The 24,829-nt window shown below is 46.8% G+C and overlaps 1 protein-coding gene across 5 annotated transcripts in view; it reads left to right on the top strand.

The window, feature by feature from the left end:
- OTOG (otogelin) overlaps positions 1 to 24,829 on the top strand; it is a 102,563-nt gene that overhangs the window by 18,887 nt on the left and 58,847 nt on the right. For all 5 annotated transcript variants that reach the window (XM_045371561.2, XM_045371560.2, XM_045371562.2 and 2 more), the window contains 9 exons: positions 4,108 to 4,240; positions 5,151 to 5,328; positions 7,046 to 7,170; positions 8,078 to 8,290; positions 9,721 to 9,913; positions 11,537 to 11,611; positions 11,844 to 11,887; positions 13,336 to 13,489; positions 21,866 to 21,973. In XM_045371561.2, coding sequence (XP_045227496.2) covers positions 4,108 to 4,240; positions 5,151 to 5,328; positions 7,046 to 7,170; positions 8,078 to 8,290; positions 9,721 to 9,913; positions 11,537 to 11,611; positions 11,844 to 11,887; positions 13,336 to 13,489; positions 21,866 to 21,973 — 1,223 coding nt within the window. The remainder of the gene's footprint in view (positions 1 to 4,107; positions 4,241 to 5,150; positions 5,329 to 7,045; positions 7,171 to 8,077; positions 8,291 to 9,720; positions 9,914 to 11,536; positions 11,612 to 11,843; positions 11,888 to 13,335; positions 13,490 to 21,865; positions 21,974 to 24,829) is intronic.

Raw genomic sequence — 24,829 nt, 5'->3', positions numbered from 1 at the left:
GTGATTTAAGTCTTAACATACCCCATGTTGTAGTTATCATTCTCCCCATTTTAAATATAATGAGACAGGTTGACAGAGGCTTGGGGCATTTCCGAGAATCCACAGCCAGCAGGAGGCAGAGCTGAGCCTGACCTAGGGTTGGAAGTTATCACAGCGTCTTAACACATCCACCCCAGAATCTATGCAGTGTTTGCAGTCCTCAAAGGGTTTTTTAAAGTAGACTTTATGTTTTAAAACATCTTTAGCTTTACAGAAATATTGCCAAGGTAGTACCTAGAGTTCCTGTCTATCCTACAACCAGTTTCCCTTGACATCCTACATTAGTAGGGTACATTTGTTAAAAATAATGAAACGATGTTAATAGATTACCATTAGCCAAACTGCATACCTTATTTAGATTTCTATAGTTTTTTACCTAATGTCGTTTTTCTGATCCAGGGTACCAGGTTACATATAGTCATCATGTCTCCTTAGGCCCTTCATAGATGTTACAGTTCCTCAGATTTCCCTTGCTTATGATCATCTTGAAAGCTTGAAGAATGCTGGTCAGGTGTTTTGGAGAATGGCCCTCTATTGGAATTTGTCTGATTTTTTTTTTCTCATGGTTAGACTGGGGTTATGGTTTTTTGGGAGGAAGATCACAGAGGTAAAGTGCCATGTTCATCACATCTTATCCATGGTATGTACGATCAACACGGTTTATCACTATTGATTATGACCTTGATCATCTGGTGTAGGTAGTATTTTTCAGGTTTCTCCACTGTAAACTTATTCCTTTTCCCCGCTTTCCATACTGTTCTCTTTGGAAGGAAGTCACTATGGGCAGCCCACACTTACAGAGTGGGAAGTTATGCTCCCCCTCCTTGAAGGCAGAGAATCTACATACATTGTTTAGAACTTTTCTGCCAGGGAGATTTGTCTCTTTTCTCCCATTTACTTATTTATATCAGCATAGACTTATGGCTATTTATTTTATACTTTGAGTTATAATCCACTACACCTTTATGCTCTTACTTGAATTGTTCCAGCTTTGGGCACTGGGAGATCATTCAGTTGACTCCTGTGTCCCTTTGACATACCTTCATCATTGTGTGTGTATATGCTGGTGGTGGTGGAGCTTGAGTGTCTGTGTGTGCATTCACATCTTTACTTTCTGGGCCTATTAGATGCACCAGGCCTATCATGTATAGTTCCCGTCCCAGTCCTAGTATCATCCATTTCTCCAAAAATATTACTAGGCTCTCCTGGTTCCTTTTATTGGACAATGGTATTAGAATCAAGATCTGGGTATGAGATGTGCTCATTGTTACTGGGGTATGACTTCTTTTAAGCCTTCTTAGCTGACAGAGAAAGGAAATATCCTCATTATCTGTGGGGGACTGGTTCTAGCACCCCACTCCCCACAGATACCAAAATCCACAGATGCTCAAATCCCTTATGTAACATGGTATATAGTATTTGCATATAACCTCTGCTAATCCTCCTGTATACTTTAAATCATCTCTAGATTACTTATAATACCTAATACAATGTAAATGCTAATATAAATAGTTGTTATGCTATATTTTTCGGGAATAATGGTAAGAAAAGTCTGTACATGTTCAGTACAGACGTCAACATCCATATTTTTTTCCAAATATTTTCAATCCGTGGTTGGTTGAATCCATGGATGCAGAACCCCTGGATATGGACAGCTGACTGTATATGCATAACCATGTTTATCTTTGTATATACCCATAACTATAAATATTTCTCTATATAACCATCTGTCTCTATATGTGCTAAACATGACTTCATACTGATCATCCAATTCTAATCCATTCCACATGGATCATTCTAGCTTCCTCCTCTTGCTTATCTGTAAATACTCACACTAACAGTAAGAAACCTGGCCTTCACCATACACCATCCATTTACCTAATTGTTCAATTCCAGTATACATGTATATTCCTATTATTAATGTATATCTCTATAGGAAATAACTGTATCAACTAAAGTACAGTTTTCGTGCACAGTTTCTTTTGCCTTTAGTCTTATAAATTCCACTTATTTACAAAGTTACTTATGTCAACACCTTTCCTCCCACTCTTTTCACTGAGTTTTGTTTCATACATTTGTAATGCAGTTAGATTATTTTGTTGTCATCTACATTTCATGCTGGGATCCCCTCCTACATGGTTGTGAGAATTTGCCTACAGCAAGTTTCACTCTTAGTAAAGTTCTGTGGGCTTTTGCAGGTAAATGCAACCTCCAAAATATTTTATGCACATTTAAAAATCTGTACCCAACTGGGTAGGATTGGGTACAACCAAGTGTTGTTGTATCTCTATTTTGCAGAGGAGAGAACTGAGATCTGGAGAATTTAAGTGACTTCTTTAAGGTCTCACAGCTTTCAGTTACATTAGGATTTGAACCTGAAACTTTTGACTAAAGGGTGTGGGCTTTATTCCCACACAGGTGACATGTCCAGAGGGGACTAGAGGATGAGTGGGTTGAACAAAGAAGATGATGTTTTAGACACAATGATTTTGAACTGTTTCAGGGATTTCCTGTCCTCCTGGGCAGGAACTCAGAAGGATGCTTGTGGCTTGTTGCACAATGTCTTTCTTTAAAGTTTCAAGCCCTGATCGTTCTGTCACTTCACTGTGTCACTCTCCTGGTTCACTTTCTCTGGTTGGCTGTTGGACTTAAGATAAAGTCTAAAAATATTTCAAGGCTCTGCCTAAGCTGGCCTTTACCTACCTCTTGAACCTTTTTAAAAATTATTTTTATTTTTTATTTTTGTAGAGACAGGGTCTCTCTATGTTGAGCACGCTGGTCTTGAACTCCTGGGCTCGAGCCATCCTCCCGCCTCAGCCTCCCAAAGGGCTGGAGTTATAGGGGTGAACCACTGTGCCCAGCCTTTAGCCTTATCTTAAACCACTTTGCCTGATGGGTTCTGGTCCCTTTGGTCTTCTTTATGCCCTTGAATGCATTAAACGACTTCCCATAACAGAGCTTTTGTATAAGTTGTTCCTTTTGCCTGGATGTCTCCTTCCTCCTCTTCTCTCTTTGCCCAGCTAGCTTCCATGCATCCTTCAGATTTCAACTCAAATGTCACCGTTTTATGAGCCTTGGTATTCTAATCTGCAAAATGGGGATGTTAGTAATACTTTCTTAATCAGATTGTTATGAGAGTTCAGCAAGTGAATATATATAAACAGATTTGAACAGCACCTGCACATACTAATTCCATATGAAAGTTAATTGTTGGTTGTAATATCCTAATAATATTGTGGTATTATTATGGCTTTTATTATTATGATAATTTTATGTTATTATCATTCCCTAGGAAGGCCTTTCCTACCTCTGCAGACTAAGTCTGGTTCAGTCATATGCTTTTCTAACACTCTACACCTGCTTATAGCACTGATCACAATTATAATTGAATAATCAACTTTGTAATTACTTATTTAATGTCTGTGTGCCACACAGTATGTAATTTCCATGAGGACAGAAACTTAGTCTTATCACTGAATCCATAAAGTCTGATACAGTATGACTTGCACATATTTGGTGCTCAGTTAAGTGTTTAAATGAATGATCGTGTGGATGTTTTCCTGTGGAGGGAGGTATAAAAGGGGCCCAATGTGTGGCCATTTTAGAGATAGAGAACCTGAGGCCAGAGAATATTACCTCATTTCCTGCCTGCCTGTCAGTGGAATGCAGGATGTGACACATGAAATGAATTATAAAAATACCCATAAAGCAATGAAATTAAAGTTCTGGGTTGTGATGAGGTGGGGGAGGCCAGTGTTTCTCAGGCTGGACTCTGGGCCATCTGGGTTCCATCTCTGCTCTGTGTCTTCAGATAACCTGAGAGTTGACTATCATTTTTATTAGTGTTATCACATTCTGCCACTAACCTTCTCCAACCTGAGCCTCTGCCTGCTCATTCCCAGACGAGGGCATTTGGTTGGATGATCCCTGATATCCCTGGGGCTCTGTCTGTCATTCTGAGGAAACTGTCTCTCAAGCTGGGCTGGGGTCTCTGTCCCTAGAGGGCTCTGTTGTATCCAGCAGGATGGTCAGACCAATACTGCCCCATTGACCTTTCTATCTCTCCAGAACCAAGATGGAGCCTGTGTCCAGTCAGTGTCAGTGATTCTGCACCAGGACCCTCGGAGGCAGGTGACCCTGACCCAGGCAGGGGATATCCTTCTGTTTGACCAGTACAAGATCATCCCGCCATACACAGATGGTACAGTTTGGGGTAGACAACAGACCTAGTTGGGAACTGAGGGTTTGGACCTTTCTTCCCAGGCTCCGCTGGCTAAAAGGACTGCTACACTGGCAAAAACTCATATTCTAGTACTGGGTAGATCAGGATAGGGGACACTTTGGTTGCAAAAATGTGGACTCCAAAAATGTGTCTTTCTCCCACCTCAACAGGACAGTGGGCTTCCTAGTAGTATGATGGCTTCTCCTAACATGAGCATATGCGTGGGTGTTTCCCATCCTGACTCTCATAATTTGTTTATTAACTACTTGTTATACTGTCTGATTCCACAAGGAATTTATGTGTAGCTCATAAGAAACGCATGTAACAAAAATGGCAAAACGATTAAGAAATAAAAACCTAGCACCAGAAAGAAAGAAAACAACAGGGGCTCAAGGTTGGGAGGAGTGGGGATGCACTGGGTGTCAACAGGCTGCAGAAATAAATATAAACCATAAAGGGTATAAAATGTTCTACAATAAAATCTAAAATTTAAATTTGTTACACTTGAATCTAAAATTGTATCATAAGCTTCCATAATAAAACTGTGTTGTAGCCACTGTGAAGAGAATGGGTAGTTACAGAATCCTCCTTCTGCTAGAGGAGGAAACGTGTACCAGTTCCTTCGTGGGAGCAAAGCTTTAATTGGCACTTGATGCTAAAAAAAATTTCTCAGCCCAGGCTGCCATGGGAAGTTATCTCTGGGTCCTGATTTCATCACTGAACAGGGTTTCCTCAAGCCTCCCCAAACTAGCTTCATGGCAGGCATGGCTTCAGTGGGGGCGAAGACTGGGCCAGGTGTGGGAGTCTGAGCGCGCCAGGCAGGTGGTGGTGGTGGGCGGGGTGTGTACTGGCTGCCCTCCCACTCTCCCCTTTCGGATTCTGTGCCCAGACGCCTTTGAGATCCGTAGGCTGTCCTCCGTGTTCCTGCGGGTGAGGACGAATGTGGGCGTGCGGGTCCTCTACGACCGTGAAGGACTCCGACTGTACCTGCAGGTGGACCAGCGATGGGTGGAGGACACCGTGGGCCTCTGCGGCACCTTCAATGGCAACACGCAGGACGACTTCCTGTACGTAGCCCTGCCATGGAACCGGAAGAAGAGGGGAAATGGGCCCCTTAGGGCTGGGTATCTAGAGGCACTGCTTAAATGTCTCTCCCATGGGCCTTCACTGTGCCCAGCATGCACCATTAGTTATTTATTTCTCTACATTTACATTTAAGTATGTTTCTTTAAAGCAGCGGTTTACAGTCCTCTATGTGTGGAATCACCTCAGGAGCTTGTTAAAACACTGATTCCTGAGTCCTGCTCGTCAAGATTTAGGGTGGACTCAGGAATCCTATTTTTGATAAGCACCCCTAAGATTCCAGTATGGGAGATCTATGGGCCATACCTTGAGGAATGCTGTTTTAGAATGAGGTCTTAAAACCGAGTACCTCGGATGGACTTTGATTTGGCTCATGGTTTTGTTTGTTTTAATTGAGGTTGACACCACCTTTAGATGAGCGTAAGCCCCTAGTGAGCCAAGGACACTAACATTCCCACTTTCTAACCCACCAGGCAAGTATAACCCATATACCTTTCCTATCTGGTACTTGAAGGCTCTTGAGTTTGCACCCCGTGAGCCTCCCAATATTCAGGGAAAGGCTGTTTACTGTGAGCTGACATATTTGGGCACAGACATAGGTTAGGAACTTGGGAAGTTTCCTCGAAAGGAGAACAAAGGGTTGATTTTAAAGGCTGGAGTTTCTAGCCAGTCCTTCGAGTTACATGTATTAGGGGATGCAGAAGAAACAGGGGAGGCATTCTTTAGCCAAAAAAGATAATTCAGATTTGCTGTGAAGAACAAGAACAAAATAAAGCTCAGAGCTTTTCAATGCATATACATTTAAAACTGTGGCATTCTTACTGTGCTTTGCCTGGTAAGGCTGATGTTAGGGTAGCTGGCCAAATAGCAGGAGGAGACCTTGGTTTAGTGTGTATGCTGTTTGCCACTTTCCTAAATGTGACTTCTGGGTAAGAATATTGCCCTACCTAATATTGGTGCACTCGTTGCCCTGGAACAATATATGGGCATGGTGGGTGCCAGACAGAACCTGAGCCCCATAGAGACCATGACCTCCCTCCACTCAACACCTACACCTGGGTTTGGTGACTCTTGGAGACTTGTGATGTCTAGGAAACATGCTCCTCCCCCTTCCTCCCTTCACTGTCCCTTGTGTGACAATTTCCTACTGAGAGAGCCGAAGGGCGAGCCAAGGAGTTTTCAGGAACTGCCCATGGAGGAGGGGGGAGGAAAAAAGTCTTACCCCCATGGGGTTTGATACTCTTCATGATGTCCCTGTTTCTTTTTCTGACCTGAAGAGTTGGGGGTGGGGAATGAAGCCATATTCATTCCCCGCCCCAAGTGTATGGTCCTAGCCCAATTTGAGCCCTTTTGGGGCCTGTTAAATGTTGTGTGTGTGTGTGTGTGTGTGTGCCGTGTGCATGTGCATGTGCATGTGTACATCCATAACTCTATGTGTTTGAATGTGGCTGTGTGTGGATCACCTTGGCTATATGCATGTCTGGCATATATTTGTGCTCTGTGTGTGTGTTGAGAGTGTGTGCATATACATGTTATGTATTTGGATGAATACATGTGCTCCTCTGAGGGTGTGTATATGGATGTGTAGATTATGACTATGTGTGTGTATATGAGCAAGTAAGTGCTGACCTGGATCTATGCTATTTGTGCCCCTCGGTCCACATGGGCAAGTGTGTGAATATGGCTATGTCATGGCTTCAGGTCTCCAGTGGGTGTACCTGAGAGCACCCCACAACTTTTTGGCAATTCCTGGAAAACGCTTTCTGCTTGCTCCCCGCTGATCCCTGGCTCCCCACTGGACCCCTGCGATGTGCACCTGCAAGCCGGTGAGTTGGTGGAGGAAGAGGAAAGGCATGAGTGAGTGGGCTGGGGAGGACTGCTTTAAGAGAGATGAAAAGGGAACTCCAGACAGGAGGGAGCTGGCCAAATTTGTAGGAGTGATAAGAAAAGGAGGAGCAGCAGGGAGGGGAAAGGAGAGACAGTGAGGGCCAGGCAGGCAGGAAGCCTCATATTCTTCCACTATCAGATAAACACACACACCTTTATACTGGCTTCTCCATCTCAGGGCAAAAGCAGAAGTCGGCCCGTGGCCCCACCAGGCCCCACCCTTTTTGCCCATGCCCCCCCATCTCTCCTTTCTCACCTCCTACTCCCACTGCCCTCTGCCATGCCCCAGCTGCCCTGGCCTCCTTCTTGTTCTTTCTACAGTCAGGACTGCGCTTCTCTCTGGGCCTGTGCACTTGCAGTTGCCTCTCCTGGAATGTTCTTTCTGTAGACACACACATGCCTCAGTTCCTCACTTCTTTCAGATTTGTGCTCAAACCTCACCCCCTCACTGAGGCCTTCCTGACTGCCTGAATTCAAATTGCAGTTGCTCCTCCTGCCTCGCCTCACACTCCCCATGCTGCTTCTTAGCTTTCTCTCCCTCCTTAGCTTCTTCACCTTTGAAGTTTCTGTATGAATTTTTTAGTGACTGTCTCCTTTGACCAGAATGTATGCTCCAGGAATTTTTGTCAAGCCGCATATTCACACTGAGGTGTACTAAACCACACCCATACTTTCCCAGCCAGCTGTACACTGAAGTAGCTGCCTGCATCCATACTGCACGTGCATACACACACACACACACACACACACACACTCCCCTGAGCCCTGGGGAGAGAGAGAGGCTAAATCCTGGGATACCAGGTAGACCGACCCCTGACCGCCTGGCTCCTATTCCTCCTGCCCCAGCCTCCTACTCAGTGCAGGCCTGCAGCGTGCTCACAGGAGAGCTGTTTGCGCCCTGCTCTGCGTTCCTGAGCCCAGTGCCCTACTTTGAGCAGTGCCGCAGGGACGCCTGCCGCTGCGGGCAGCCCTGCCTGTGTGCCACGCTGGCCCACTACGCCCACCTGTGCCGGCGCCACGGGCTCCCCGTTGACTTCCGCACCCGCCTGCCAGCCTGTGGTGAGTGCCCCACCCATGTGAGACTGGCCTGGAGGAGCCAGAGCTCCAGACTTGAGTGTCCCCTGCCCCCGAAACTCTCCACTGGGATGCCCTCCAGTCTCCTCCAGCCTGACGGCACCCAGAGCCTGCTTCTCCTCCTGCGCCCTCTGTCTCTGCCAATGGCCCCCATCCCCTCCGTCACTGAGGCATAACACCTGTGACCTGTGACTCAAGACTGCGTCTGTCACCCCTACTTCCAGTCCATCTCAAGTCCTGTCAGTCCTGCTAATCCCAAATTCACCCACTTGTCACCACCTCCACCACTCTGGTCAGAGCCACCTTGCACTGCACCTTTTGAAAGACCACTGGCTGTTGCCCTGGGGTTTGAGTACACACACGACTTCAGTGTAATGAGCCAGCCCCTACCTGTCCCTACCCTGACTCTGGGCTATGCTCCTTCCCATGTCTTTGTCACCTCTGTGCCCCCAGCTCTAGCACAAAGCCTGACTCTCAGTAAGCTTTTAGCAAATGTTTGTTGAATAAACGAAAAAGGCACTGTACTGGGAGTCAGGAGGCGTGAGTTCTGTTCTAGCCCCGCAGGTGACTTGCGGTGTGTCCCCGGGCAGAGCCCTGATTCTCTCTGAACCAAAGTCTCCCCAGAAGGGATTGGACAGGCCCACTGGTTCTTAACCCTGGTTGCATATTAGAGTTACCACAGGAACTTTCAAAAGATTCACACATTTGGGCCACATGGAGTATCAATGAAGACAACATATCTGGCAGTGGGGCCCAGGCATCAGCATCTTCAGAAGCTCCCCAGGTGGCTTTGATGTGCAGCCTGGGTTGAGAACAGCTGAACTTGATGGTCTCAGTAGATCTACTGGATCCCACAATGTGTAGGAGACTCTGGGAGGAGTGGGACGGTGGCCACACAAGGAGAGGGCAGTCCTGAGTCTTGGGACAAAGGGAGCAAAACAGGCTGCTAGAGGGAGCACGGTTGACTTCCACAACCTGTGTGTGACACAGCCAGGGGAGTGAGGGGGTGGGAGCGTGTGTGTGTGTGTCCACACACCTGGGCTCGTGCGTGTGTCTATGCGTGAGTTACGGGGGTGGGTGCAGGGCCTTAGCGGGTGGTAATCTCCACCCCTTCCCCAATATCACTACCTCAGAGGAATGCCTTTTGGAGGAAAGGACCTGCCAGTGGTCTTCCAGGCTGAACTTTGTAGAAGGGCCCACCCGCTGCTTTGCCATTCCAGCGTATTGGTAGGCAGTGGGACTCTGGAGTCAGATCTGGGTTCAGAGCCCGCCTCTGACCTTGACCTGCTGTGTGACCTCAGACAAATGTCTTAACTTCTCTGGATCTCCATTCTCCTCATCAGAATGACAGCCCCACTCCACACAACTGTGGGGATGAGGGAGACAAAGCATGTCCCCCACCCCCGCCACTGCAGCATTGTCCTGTGAGGCCACCAAGGAGTATAGCCCCTGCGTGGCCCTTTGTGGACAAACCTGCCAGGACCTGGCCAGCCCTGAGGCCTGTGGGGTTGATGGTGGCGATGACCTGAGCAGGGACGAGTGTGTGGAGGGCTGTGCTTGCCCACTGGACACCTATCTGGACACCCAGGCTGACCTCTGTGTCCCCCGGTGAGTGGGCCAGCTTGACCTCTGAGTTGGGTGGGCAGGTGAGGCTGGGGGACTCCAGGGCATCTGAGACTGGGGAACTTGGCTGGGCTTCTCGTGTCCCTGCTTTCCCTCACGGTTGCAGGCCAGACCTTGGTGGGTAAGGTGGTTGGGCTGCCTTCTTGGGGCCTGCCTCCCAGATCTCTCCTCAGCCTTGGCCTTTGGGCCATTCTAGCAGCTTCGTCACAAGACACAACAACCCCACAGAGCCCAAGGGCCCTCTCTCTCCTCATTCCCCTCTCCTTCCACAGAATCTATTTACTTTCCGGTATGTTCCAGACATTTCTAGGACTTGGGAATTCAGCAATGAACAAAGCAGAGTTCAGCCCTCATGGAGCTCACATTCTAGGGTTGCAAGACAGACACATAAATGAACAGACACTTAATGGACAGGTGGCAACAAGAGCTGTTGAGCCAAGTAAGGCAGAGTAAGAGCAGGGAGTCCCGTTCCTGGTGTGTTAATTGAGGTAGGCCTGGAAGCAAAGCCTTTCTGCTGAGGTGAGGTCTGAGCAGAGACCTGAGAGAGTGAGGAAGGGGGCTCCAGGAAGAGGGGGTGGCCCAAGGCCCAGCTTGTTCTCAGTGTGGCTGGACGGCAGAGCAGGAGGAGGATAGTGGGAGGCAGCAACCCCATATCATCCTGGGGTGACTGGCAAGGTCCTTGGTCCCCTCCAGGCCTCTGTTTCTCCATCTGTAAAATGATACATATTCAATTGGTGGCCTTCAAATGGTGGCAGGGCTGGAGAGAGGCCCCTTTAGGGTAAATAGGAATCACTCATAGGCCTTCCCAAACTACAGAATCCTCCCTTGAGATCCAGACATGTCCCTGGCGGCTCTCACCCCTTGATGTTGAGTGTTGCCAACAAAGGGGGTCTGTGTGGCTTACGTAGGGAGAGGGAGGTGGTTGTTGAGCAGCACTGGAGCTGGGGAGTTCCGGCGTCCCGTCCGTGACTCACTGCCGTGCTCCAAGACCTGCACATGCCTGTAATCGGCAGGTTCTGTGGGAGCTGTGTGAGGAGGAAACAGCCTTTGCCCTTAGATGACCTGCACAAAAGAAGCAAGACAGCATAAGAATCCCTACCTCGTAGAATCCCTGCAAAGAATCAATGAGATAATATATACGGAGGGCCTGGCTGGGTGTCCCTGGCCAGAGGTCAATGTACTTAACAACCAGTACAGCACTGAGCAACTGGAATAGATGCTGGGCGTGAGTAACCAGGACACCTGCGCCAGGAGGCAGCACCAGCTGAATATCTGCCCCGTTCCTGACATGGCTTGGGCTCAGGAGCTGTGCTCCTGTTCTTACTGCCCCTCCCTTCCTCAGTCCAAATGAGGCTGACTGCAGGAGTGTCTGGAGACCAGTGACTGTCCTTGTCAAAGCTTGAATCTGGGACCCATCCATGACCTCTATCCCTGGTGCCAGACTGGCTTTTCCGCTCGCTGGAGATGTGTCACATGTCACTGTAGATACCATTACTTTTCCCTGTGTCCTTATGCCCCTGGTTGGCTGAAGGTGGGGTCCCTGTCCTTAGCAGTCCCTGCCCCAGCTCCTGAGACTGCTCACCTTGCTTCGCTCCCATTGTTTTCTAGGAACCAGTGCTCCTGCCACTTCCAGGGAGTGGACTATTCCCCCGGAGACAGTGACATCCCATCCCTGGGCCATTGGTGAGCTCCGTAGGGAGCAGTCTTCTTGTCCTCTCTTTAAAGGGAGGCTGCTGACTGAAGACAGTGCAGCTGAGTCTGTGAAGGGACACCCAGCCCTGCTCTGTGCAGGGAGGGGGAAGTGAGTGAGGATGTCTGTCTGAACTCTGCACTGACCCGAGTGCAGTGACATGGGGTGTCTGGATCCTGCAGTGACTCAGTCAGCTAACCCCGGGGCCTCTCTCTCTCTCTGCAGCCACTGCAAAGATGGAGTCATGAGCTGTGATAGCAGAGCCCCAGGTAAGGGTGGCTGGAGGGGTGAGGCCCTTCTAGGGGCTCCACATGGTGAAAGAGAGTGGGGAGTGGAGCACTGATCAGGCTGTCGCGAGCCCACTCCAGGTTTCGCCCTACACTGGGACTTCTGTATTCCTTGCCCTCTTGGCAAAGACTCCAGTTTGGAGCGTGGCACCTGAAACCCTGTCCCAGCCTCAGCCCAACCCTAGTGGCTGTCCCTGCTGCTTGCAGAGGAGAGGCGGAGACTTTGTCTTCCTTCAGGGCAACCACCTGGGGCAACCACGTTGAGTATCTGGGCAGTTTCTTGACTTCCTTTGGGTCCCAATTTTCTCTGTCTGAGCTGTCATGTATCTACTGAGGTGGACTCTGCCCAGGACAGTGCTGGGTGTGGGGTCACAGAGGTGGGCAGGACAGCCTGGGCTTTTGAGACCCTCCTAGGCAACAGAGATAGGGATGGGGTGGAACAGTCGGGGGTCAACCTTTGAGAGGCTGGGAGGTGGGGTAGGGCCTGGGGGCTGGAGCATTCAGGGAGGGCTTCCTAGGATAGAGGAAGGGATCGGAGAATAATCATACAGTAGGTGGTTAGGAGCAGGGCCTCCGGAATCATCCAGCCTGGGTCCACATCTTCCCCAGCACTCACTTACTGTACAGCCCTGGGCAACCCACCTTACTTCTGTGGGCCTTCATTTCCTCTTTGGCATATAACCTGGATTCCTGCATCCTCCCCGTGTTTTGTGCATAATCCTGGAAGCGCTTTTCCTTTGGTCACTTCTGGCTTTGGATTTCTGGCTCTTTGGAACTTTTATCTCACCTCCTGTGCCTATGCCTTTCTCTCTGGTTCATCCCAGTCTGGGCATGGAACTCAGCTCCGTTTTATTAATTTTCATAAAAAAGATCACTCACACAGTATGAATGTGCAGGGCAGATCTTACTGACGGCTCAGGGAGAGAGGGCGTGTTCATGTCACAGAAATAGTGGTAAAAGGACTGTGACTGTCTTTGTCATTCAGAGTCCTCTGGCCCCCCTGCCAGACTGGTCATCCTCTTTCTAGCCCCTCTCCTTGTCCCTCTGGGGCACTTCTCACTTTATGATGACTTTGGGGAGGAGGAGAAGTGGCTTCACTCCTTTATTTGGAAAAATGGGAGACGATACTACTTCCTAGAGTTGTTGCAGGATTCAATATAATGATGCAGGGGAAGCGCCTGGAGCAACCTGGTATGGGGGACGTGCAGCGATGGGTCCTGGTGACCGTGGTCCCATTGTGTGACAGACAGCACAGATCCATCCCTCCCTCTGTGAGGCGTACCTGGGAAACCAAGCAATGTCCAGCAGCAGCCAGGGCGGGAGGAGGCTTCTGAGCCCATCTTTCCCTTCATCCTCCCGCTGCTGTCCCTGTAGCCCAGGAGCCCATACAGAGGCCCCAGGGCCTCCGCTCCCATCTTCTTCTCTTCCAGCTGCTGCCTGCCCAGCAGGCCAGGTCTTCGTGAACTGCAGCGACCTGCACACAGACCTGGAGCTGAGCAGGGAGAGGACGTGTGAGCAGCAGCTGCTGAACCTGAGCGTGTCAACCCGTGGCCCCTGCCTCTCGGGCTGCGCCTGTCCCCATGGGTAGGTACCCATGGTGTCGTGGGCCCGCAACTCTGAAGGGTGGCAGAACCAAGGGTCACAGGGTGGAGTAGGGGCAGGGAAAATCTCACATGGCCTTGTAGGAAGGCACTGGCCCGGGCTGGCCAGCCACAGCCATAATGGCCAGAGAGGAGTCTGGGAAAGAGGAGGGGCTGGTGATCCAGCCTGGAGCGTGACCTGGAGGAGAGAGCCCTGGCCGCTCATCTGTGAAATGGAACCATCATCACGCCTGCCACCGTAACAGGCTGCTGTGAGGAATCAATGAGCTCATTCAGTGGAAGCACTGAGTGGGGTATCTGGCACGCTGGGTGCTGCAGTGGGTTGGAGACCACTGGAGAGGAAACCCAGGTTCAGCTCTCAACTTCTTCCTCTGCACAGTTGTGATCAGAGACCTCAGGGGGAGGGTGATGCCCCTAAAATACTCAGAAAAGAAGACCCCACCCAGAGAAAACTGTCTCATTCCCAGGTCCCCCGAACCCTGCCATTAAAGCTGTGAGAGCTGCATGAGTCAGGCTCTGTGGGCGTGCCTTGCGTGGGCTGTGTACACTGAGGTGGCCCAGGGCCTGCACCCAGCTCTGCCCGTTCTCATTCCCAGGTCTGGGCTGAGAAGACAGCTGGCACCTCATCCCGTGCCTCGGCAACACCAGACTGTGCCCTTCAGCCTATGCAGAGATTAGTGGCCTGGGAGTTGTGGCCCAGGCCTGGCAGCCAAGGAAAATGAGATGGAGGTCAGGGCTTCTAGGGTAGGAAGGGAAGGGGACAGTCAGTTGGAGTTTTACTGCTTCTAAGACACTTTGATGTTACTCCTTCAGTCTCAGAGCATCCATGATAAAGAGGTAGGGAGGACCATGATTCCCATTGTGCAGATGAAGAAATTGAGGCCAGGGGAAGGGTTTAGGGAAGTGGTGCTCAAATAACCACGACTCAAACCCAAATCTCCTTACTCCAAGCCCAGTCGCTGGCCCAGAGCACATGAGGTCCAGGATCTGGTCCCCTACGCAGAGATCATAATGTGGGTTGTGAGCCTGCCCCTTTCAGGCAAGAGTGCCTGAAAAAGAACCTGCAAGCGACCCTAGGCCTGACCACCTGCTGCCACTTGGGCCGCAGAGTGGCATGTGAGGAGTATCTTTGTCACTGAAGGCCCCTTGTGACACCATCCTGTGTGCACAGCCTGCCTCTCGGCCTGAGGTCAGGAAAAGCCAGGGTGTCTGCGGTCAGGAACCGAGGGTCACTCACTGCCAAGAGTGGTGGCAAGGCCACAGAGGCACAGTGGAAGGGGGGCCGGAATGGAGACTGGGAGACCAGGCTCTGGGCTCAGTTTGGCCGATGACCCATTGTGTGCTGTATCAAAGGCTCTCTAAGGAGCTTACACACATGCCTCAGGGGCTTGTCAAGGTGAAATTGGTACAGTCTCAATTTGTAAGGGAAGGGCAGGCATTTCCTACCATCCTGGAACATCCTCTTGCTGGGATAGGGCTCCCAAAGATGCCCAACCATCCTTAACAATCCCTACCCAGGACCCTTGGTAACCATGATCACCTCTGTGTATGAGAGTTCCGACTGTCCGGCCGCCATGCCCTTCTCCATAATGTATCTAAGAATCTCCAAAGAACGGTCTGTGGCTGTCTGTGCACCTCTATATTTCTTTGCATCTGGGGTCTGAGCCAAGGGCCCTGGGGCCACTAGGCAGTGAGGCACAATGAGCACAGACTCTGGAGTCAGGCTTGAACCCTGGCTCTACCACTTCCTGACTGAGTTAATTAATTACCCTGAATCTCAGTTCCTTCATTTGTAAAATGGCACAGAGTAAACACTATGTGAGCAGATAGCATTGTTTCTTCTCATCTAGATCCCATGCATTTGCAAATAACCTCCCTGAGGGGTACCTGGAGTGAGAAGGTCCCCTACAAGGTAAAGAGAGGGTACTTTGCAAATTGAAGGCTCCTTGAGGACCGAGGCCAAAGCCTTGAGTCTTCCCCATTATGGGCACACAGCAGGTGCTCAGAGATGCAGACAGGTCTGCTAAGGGCAAGGAGGGAGTAATGGGTGGTGGGCAACAGGCCGCTGTGAGGAATCAATGAGCTCACGCAGTGGAAGCACTGATTGGGGTATCTGGCACGCTGGGCGCTGCAGTGGGTTGGAGACCACTGGAGAGGAAACCCAGGTTCACTTCCTGAGGGAAGACCCCTCAGGGAGTGTCTGGAGACAGGGCTTGGGGCTGAAGGAGGAAGGCAGTGAGCCAGCCCTTCACTGGTATCTGATGCAATTATGGGGGAGAGAGGGGCAAGAGACCAATACGTATTGTGTTTCTACTAGGTGATAGGCAGTGTGCCCAGGCCTGTAAGATTCTCATAATGACCTTCGGAGGAAGCTGTCATTATTCCTGTTTTAAGCTTAAAAAAAAAGAGGCTTAGAAAGGTTACAGTGGCTTCAGGTAAAACGTAGTGAATTAAGCACGTGCTTTTTTTCTTTCCTGCTTCCTCCCACAACCACAGTGAAATGATAATGGGGTTAAAAGGTATAAATCCCAAGGGACAAAGAGAGAAGAGTGGAGAGGTCAGTAGTTTTTGAAGAAGGAATGTGGGTGGATGTGTAGAAACTGGCCTTCCAGAGGGGAAGGCCAAGGAGAAACAAATTGTACATGCATTTTGCAAAATAGTTTGGCAGTTTCTTATATAAACATGAATCTACCAGAGCACCCAGCAGTTCACCCTGAAGTGTTCATCCAAGAGGAATAAATAGAAGGGAGCGTGGGGGGAGGGAGACAGGCGGTTGGGTTGCAAGTCTGTGCAAGGAGGAGTTCAGCCTCCAGATCCCCTACTGCTTCCACTGGGGTCACACCACTACCCCAGCCCCATCCAGCAGGAGAAAGGAGAGTATCAAGAGAAACCAAATCAGAGACTTTGGTCTTGGAGGCACCAGGAGGGGTGAGATGCATCGTGGAAACAGGGAGATTCAGTGAAAACAAGTGGAATCCCAGCAAATGGAGACTTTTGCCTCCCAGCCCAGAGATGAAAGAGATTTCTTCTCTTGAAAATTGGCTGGGCCAATAGAACGACACAACAGAAACTGACATTTTGGGGGTTTCTCAACAAAATGGTGGGTCCTCCTTAAATAAGGAGCCTCCAGTCAGCTTTTGGTGCCTCACTCTTTTTTTTTTTTTTTTTAGGAAGTGATGCATAATTTATATACAGTAAATTACACAGATCCTAAGTATACCGTGTGTTAGGCTTTGACAAATTGATACCTGCTTATAACCCACACTCCTGTGAAGATATAGAACATTTCTGTCACTCAGAAAATTCCCTAATGTTGGTGCCCTATATATTCCCTAATGTAGAATATATAATGTTTATCTATTCTAGATACAAGACTTTTGTCAGTCCTTTCCAGCCAGTTCCGCCCCCACCAGCATTGCTCTGCTTCACATCAGCATAGACAGGTTCTGCCTGTTCTAGAACTTCATGTAAATAGAATCATACACTATATACCCATTTGGGCCTGGCTTCTTTTCCTTAACTCTTGAGGTTGATCTACATTGTTGCATCTATCAGTACTGTGTTCCTTTTTCTATTCCAGTAGTATTCCATTATATGGATGCACAATTATTTATCTGCAAAGGCTTTATATATAATAAAATGTACCTATTTTTAGTGTATGGTTTGATGAATTTTGACATCTATGTATATATCATCACAATTAAGATATATAACATTTCTATCACCAACAAAGTTTCCCTCATACTCCTTTGTAGTCAATCCTACCCCTGTTAGTGCTAGGCAGACACTGGCTTTTTGTCACATACAGTAGTTATTTCTGTTCTAGAACTTTATGTAAAAAGATCCACATATATACAAACACACACACATACACACTCACAAACTTTTTTGGATCTGGATTCTTTAGCTCAGCAATAAAGTTTTCAAGATTCAAAAAAGAAAACAATTATTTATCTGCTCAAACATTGATGGACATTTGGATTGTTTTCAGTTTGGGACTATTTTGACTAAGGTTGCTATTTATTTCCTTTGGATGAACATTTCAGGGTGGAAATGCTGGGTCCTAGGATAGATTCATATTTATATAAGAAACTGTCAAGCTGTTTTTCAAAGTGATTGGACAATTTTACACTTCCAGTGTGAGAATCTGACTGTTCCACATCCTCTTCCAGTGTTTGAGAATCTGACTGTTCCACATCCTCTTCCAGTGTTTGAGAATCTGACTGTTCCACATCCTCTTCCAGTGTTTGAGAATCTGACTGTTCCACATCCTCTTCCAGTGTTTGAGAATCTGACTGTTCCACATCCTCTTCCAGTGTTTGAGAATCTGACTGTTCCACATCCTCTTCCAGTGTTTGAGAATCTGACTGTTCCACATCCTCTTCCAGTGTTTGAGAATCTGACTGTTCCACATCCTCTTCCAGTGTTTGCGAATCCGGCTGTTCCACATCCTCTTCCAGTGTGTGAGAATCTGGCTGTTCCACATCCTCACTAACACTTGGTGTTTTCAGTCTTCTCCATTTTTGTTATTTCAGCAAGTACATGGTCCTACCTCATTATGGCTTTGATTTGTATTTCCCTAATGACTATGAGTACTTTTCCATATGCTTATTGGCCATTTGTGTATCTTTCTTTGTGAAGTGTCTGTTCTGGTCTTTTGTCCATTTTTTAATTTGGTCTTTTTCATTTGATTGAGTTGTAAAAATTTTTTATATATTTTAGATACAAGTCCTTTGTCAGGCATATGTATTGCAAATGTTTTTTCCCAGTGTGAGTTTGCCTATTTATTTACTTAACGTGCCTTGAAGTATCTAAAAACTCCTGATGAGAAATTTTTAATTTGGATAATGTCTAATTTTTTTCTTTTAAAAATCTCCTTCATTTCTGATGATGTCTAATTTATCATTTTTTTCTTTATAGTTAGTCCTCAAGGTTGCAAAGATATTCTCCTATGTTTTCTTTTAGGAGTTTTACAGTTAAATGTGATGGATTAAATCATTAATTTATTATTATTATTATTTTTACAGACAAGGTCTTGCTCTGCTGCTCAGGCAGGAGTGCAGTGGTGCCATCGCAGCTCACAGCAGCCTTGAACTCCTTAGCTCAAGCGATTCTCCTGCCCCAGCCTCCTGACTAGCTAGGACTACAGGTGTGCACCACTATACCTGGCTAATTTTTTAAATTTTTTGTAGAGATGGAGGTTTTGCTGTGTTGTCCAGGCTGGTCTCAAACTCCTGACCTCAAGAAATCCTCCCAAAATGCTAAGATTACAGGTGGGAACCACTGCAACTGGCCAGTTTTACAATTTTAGCTTTTACATTTAAGCCTATGACCTATTTAAAATTATTATATTTTACACATGTTGCAAAATGGGGTCAAGGTCTATTTTATTTTATTTTTTGATGGACATCCAGTGGTTGTAGCCCCATTTTTTAAAAAAGACTTTCATCTCCCCATGTAATTGCTTTGGCATTTTTGTGAAAAATTAATTGGCTGTATACACGTGGGTCTATTTCAGAACTATTTTCTGTTCAATTGATCTATTTGTCTGTCTTTATGCCAATATCCACTCTCTTGATTTATGAAGCTTTATAGTAAGCCTGGAAATCAGGAAGTGAGAGTTCTTCAACTTTTTACTTTTCTTTCAAAAAGTTGTTTAGGTCTTTGCATTTCCAAGTAAATTTAGGATCACCTTATCAATTTCTACCAAAAAAAAAAAAAAAAGCGCCTGAGATTTTGAATGAAACTGTGTTGAATTTATAGATCAATTTGGGGAGAATTGGCATCTTAGCACCAGTAAGTACTCCAAACCACAAATATGGTATTATTTTCTTGTTTATTGGTCTTCATTAACTTCTCTCAGCAATATCTCATAGTTTTCATGTAAAGGTTTACACATTTTTCATTGAAGTTTTCATAGGTATTTGCTGTTTTTGTTGATGTTATAAACTGTATTATTTTATTAATTTTCCATTTTTTAATTGCCACAATATAGAAATACGGTCGATTTGCACATATTGAACTTGTATTCTGCAATCTTGCTAAATTCATTTATGAGTTCTAGTGGCTTTTCTTGGGCAGATTCTTTAGGATTTCAGTAAGTGATCGTGTCATCTGTGAATAAACAGTTTTACTTCTTTGTTTTAAATTTTTACAGCTCATATGTTTCTTGCCTTATTGTGCTGTATTGGACTTACAATACACTTTTGAATAGAAGTGATGGAAGTAAAAATCATTGCCTTTGTCTTGTTTTGGGTAAAGCAGTCAGTCTTCTACCGTTAATTCTAACATTTGCTGTAGTTTTTTTTTTGCAAATGATCTTTATCAGATTAGGGAAGTTTCTTTTTATTTCTATTATGCTGCAATTTTTTTAAAAAATAATAAATGGGTACTGAATTGTCAATTGATTTTTTATTTATTTTTTATTTTTTTCTGAGACAGAGTCTCACTCTGTCGCCCAGACTGGAGCACAGTGCTGTGATCTTGGCTCACTGCAACCTCCAGGTCCAAGTGACTTTTATGCCTAAACCTCCAGGGTAGCTGAGATTACAGGCATGGGCCATCACGTCTGGCTAATTTTTGTATTTTTAGTAGAGAAGGGGGTTCACCATGTTGGCCAGGATGGTCTTGAACTCCTGGCCTCAAATAATTCTCCCACCTTGGCCTCCCAAAGTGTTGGGATTATAAGCATGAGCTACCTCACCAAGCCTGTCAATTGATTTTATTTATTGGAATATCATAGGATATTTTCCCTTTATTTTATAAATGTGGCAAATTACATTGGTTGATTTTTAAAGTCTTAAACCAGTCTTACATTCCTGGAATAAACCCCAGTTGTGACTGATGTGTTATTTAATATTCTATGGTCTGTGGTTTTCCATACTTGCAATGTTTTTGTCTGATTTTGTTATCAGATTAACGCTGGTCTTAGAAAATGAGTTGGGAAGTATGCTTTCCTTTTCAGTTTTTGGAAGAGTTTGTTTAAAACTTGTATTTATTTCTTCCTTAAATGCCTGGTGGAATTTACCAGTCTTGGAAGATTTTTAACTTCAAACTGAATTTCTTTCAAGGTATTGGGCTAATTCAGTTTACCTGTTCCTTCTTGGCTGAATATTTATAGTTTGCGTCTTTTAAGGAATTTGCCCATCCCATCTAAGTTGTCAAATTTATTCACTTAACATTGTACATAATATTTTCTTATTTTCCCTTTACTATCTGTAGAGTCTGTAGCATTGTCTCCTGTTTGTTCTAGATATTGGTAATTTGAGTATTCCTGTCCCTCTTTTTATCATTCAGTTTACACAGGAGTTTGTCAATTTTATTGGTCTTTTCAAAGAACCAGCATCTGGTTTCATTGATTTGTCTCTATTGTTCTGTTTTCTATTTCACTAATTTCTACTCTTATCTTCATTTATTTTACTACTTACTTTGGATTTAGTTTGCTCTTGCATTTCTAATTTAGAACTTTGATTTTAATCCCTTCCATTGTATATCCTGACCTGGACGTTCTGGCCACTTCAGAAGCCCTGAACCCCATTTTCTGTCTGCTCTTCTCAGTGAGACATCGTGCTGTGCTTGGATTCCATCATCCTGTACTGTAGTCCAGAAAGTGCCTCCAGGCAGAAAATCTGGATACAGGAGCGACTAACAAGGGACTCCTTTCAGTATAATGCCTATAGCACCCTTTCTTTTTACCTCCTTAACCCATGTGCTTGTATTCTTTTGAAAAATAAAATAGGAAGGTTAAGTAACTTGTTTCAGGTAGATCCTGGATTTGAATGAAAAATTATTTATTGTCAAAGTTTGTGTTCTTAGCCCTGCCCCAGGCTGTATCCTGTTGATGCCTGGATCTAGCATGATGCTGTGGCCTGAGAGCTTTAATAAATGCCCTGAGGCATCCTTGGCTCCGGCCTGGGAGTGGTCAGATTTCATGGAAACCAGACTAGAAGATGGCAGTGCTGAAGCTTTGGGGCCTGTGATCTGAGAGCTCCATGAACAACCTGGGTAGGAGGGTCAGCACCCATATCCATGGCCTGTTCATTAGTATACAACTAGTGCCTAAGGATCAGCTGGCATCCACTTGGCCACTAGGGCTATGGCTGGTAGAGATAAACCTCGCTTCTTGATGGATGACAGAGACTTTCAGGCTGGACCTAGTCCGTTACTGGTTTTTCCAATTACTGAGGTCCCTCTGAACCTCACTGGGCAGCAGCAGGATGGGCAGTGAATACACAGTCAGTCTCTTCTAGGGTAAATGCTGGAAGCCACCTCCGAGCATCCAGGTTGAGGCAGGGTCCTCCACAGATGGCAGCTATGGGCAGGGAGCTCTCCTGACCGCCTGCTTACTGTGTCCCTACAGTCTGCTCAGACACGGGGATGCATGTTTCCTGCCAGAGGAGTGCCCCTGCACTTGGAAGGGGAAGGAGTATTTCCCTGGGGACCAGGTGATGTCTCCTTGCCATACCTGGTAAGTGAGGGTCCCAAGCAGGCTTTGCTTTTTTGCTGGGAGGGGGCATGGATATGGGTGCATGATCAAGAGTATAGTCTAGCATTCCCCTTTCGTTATGTTTGTATTCATGTTGTGTGTTTGTGTGTTGTGTGTGGTATAGGGGTTTGTGTACACATAGGAGTATATGCATACAAAGGAATATTTTTGTTTTTACATAAATATGTTTGCTCAGTCATGTATGTGAATGTGTATACATGCATATTTGTAACCATGACAATTTGTTCGCATATTTATATGAACATATGAGTGTGAGTGCAAATCCAAAATGCATATGTGCATATGTGAACATGCATGTGCATGGATGTATATAAAAAGACGGGCATTCACAAACTCAATATGTCAGTGAATATATACAATTAGAAATTTGTATATGTAGACAGGTGTGTTTATATATACTTTTGTGCATATGGAGGCATTTAAAAATGTGTGCACATGTATGTGAAAAGTGTGGCTATATGTGTAAAATGGCTATACGTATTTGTATTCACATGTAAGTGTAAATATCTATGTAAGTATGCATTGTGTTTGCTTGTGAATAGATACAGTCTTGTGTATGAAAGTATGTGTGAGGGTATTTGTTTAGTAATGTAAGTATGTGTATGTGGGATTGTGTGCACCTGGATTGGATTCTATGGAAACAGACTCGGGGCTGGTTCTGCAGGGCCTGTTCTGGGACACACAGCGGTGGGTAGGCAGTAGATAGACTCAGCTTTCTGATAGAGAGAATGCTGGGGGAGGGGATGAGAAATTATAAATGTGCCCTGATGCTGGAGAGTAAAACCAGTCACTGTTCCAATTTCGAGAACCAGCTAGGGGTGGCCTGAGGTGAGCAGGAAGCCCCTGGCACTGGAACTCCAGGGCCCAGCAGAGAAGCTCAGAGAGGTTCTATCTCAGAGACCCATCTGGGTAGCTGGAGCATGGCCCCCAGTCCCTGTCCCGTGCTGGGATTGAAACCACCCTGTTCCTCTGGCCTAGAGGAAGGCCATAGTGTTTCTTTCTGTGTTAGAAGCAGGGTCACGGTCAAGCCCATCTGCTCCAAGACTGGTTTCCTCAGATACATCAGAGGGCACTTGTAGGGTCGGAGCCCTGGCTGTCTGACCCCAGAAGTCCCTGGGTATAATGTTAAGACACAGACCTCTGCACAGGCTGTGTGCTCGTTTTTTTTTTCTTGGGATTTTGTGACTGTGGTGAGCCAGAGCAGACCAGGTATGCCAGGCACATCAGGTGAGAGACTGGGGATGGCTGGCCTGGATTTGCCCAGGGGTGCTCAGGCCCTGAGATGGATTCGCTTCCATCACTTCACTAGACTCCAGACACTGTAGCAGCACCCTCACCCTCAGGCAGGGGATAGCTGAGTTACATTGAATCCTCTCCTGTGAGTGCATTGTGCTCATAAATCAGAACCAAGGCAGAGGTGGTGAGGAGTCTGGAGCCAAGGCCGAAGAGCTGGGATTATTTAGAATTTGGAACCCTGACTCGAAGAGGCATATGCCTTCATAGGAGAGGCTGACTGGCCATAGGATGGGTGTCCTCTCTTCCATGGAAAACTAGGAGATAGACGGGCAAGTTTTTACTTTTTAACTCAGTTGTAAAAGTTCTACCTCCTAATACACGGACAAACCTCGACATTTGCTCTCGAAGGACCTGCCACTGTGGCCCAGATTCCAGCTGCTCTCCCATGGGGAGGTGGGTGCTGGAGATGTGTTGCGCTGGTGTGACTTGAGCATTTGCTGTGATCTCTTTACCAGGAGGGAGCCCGGCTGCCCATCTCTTCCCAGCTCTGCGTTCCATGTCGCCATGGTCTGCAGCATGGTCAGCCACAGTGGGAGTATTTCCAGCATTTATGCATTTATGGCTGAGTCGTAGGTCATGTAGGTAGGTGAATGACAGGATGGATACACATACTTAGGAAGCCGCATGGACTCAGTGCATGACTGAGTGTGTCTATGGCACGTGATTGGAGAAAGCCTACCCCTCATTGTTGCTGTCAGACACGGAGCCCAGGGTCATGCCCCTTTACTTCCAAATATTTTGGCACTGAGCTCTGTGACTCTTGCCAACTCTACTCCTTCCTTACTTCTTGGAGATTTTGGTATCCATTTAGAGGTGCTTCTAGTATCTTCCGACATCTCAGATTCTTCATCCTCTCTTGCAAAGATCTTTCTCCATCCTAGTGGAGTGAGGGGTCATCTTGTAGATGTTGCCATTCCCAACAACTCACCCAGCCCATATCCCAGTGAGTCTCACCTCACCTTCTGTCTTTCTACTCCACTCCCTCTCTGACTCCCTCAATCCTGCAACCCCACAGGGATTTCTCATCCATGGTCCCTACCACCTCTCTGCTGCCTCTCACCCCCTCAATGTCTCCCCTTCCCTTTTACCTCAACCTGTGGTCCGGAACCATATTACTTCCTTGAATGCAGCCCCACTTCTCTTCCTCCTCCTGCTTTGCCCTACTTGTTTGGCAAAACCACAACCCTGGTGACATCCACACCTTTACTTCCTTTGTACCTGCATCCATGCAGCTGAATGTGACTGGAGGGATGCGCAAAACCCCACTGCCAGCTCTCATTTTAAATTCATGGGCTCAGAAGGGTGGAAAAGGCCCTTAAAGCTGATGGGCTCTCGGACTGTATTTCCTGGGTCTCCTTTGCTCTTTCATCCCGCTAGATAACTATTCCACTCCTTCTCTTCTCTCCTTAAAGCCCTGACACCTCCTTCCCTCTCATTCTCAGCTGATGATCCTGCTTCCTATTTCCCTGAGAAAATTAAAGCCATGAGAAGAGAACTTTCCAAGCTCTATACCCAAGTATT

This window comes from Macaca fascicularis, chromosome 14 (assembly GCF_037993035.2).
Source record: "Macaca fascicularis isolate 582-1 chromosome 14, T2T-MFA8v1.1".
NCBI lineage: Eukaryota > Metazoa > Chordata > Mammalia > Primates > Cercopithecidae > Macaca > Macaca fascicularis.
The sequence above is the reverse complement of the archived record's forward strand: the minus strand, read 5'-3'. Positions and strand labels throughout refer to the sequence as shown.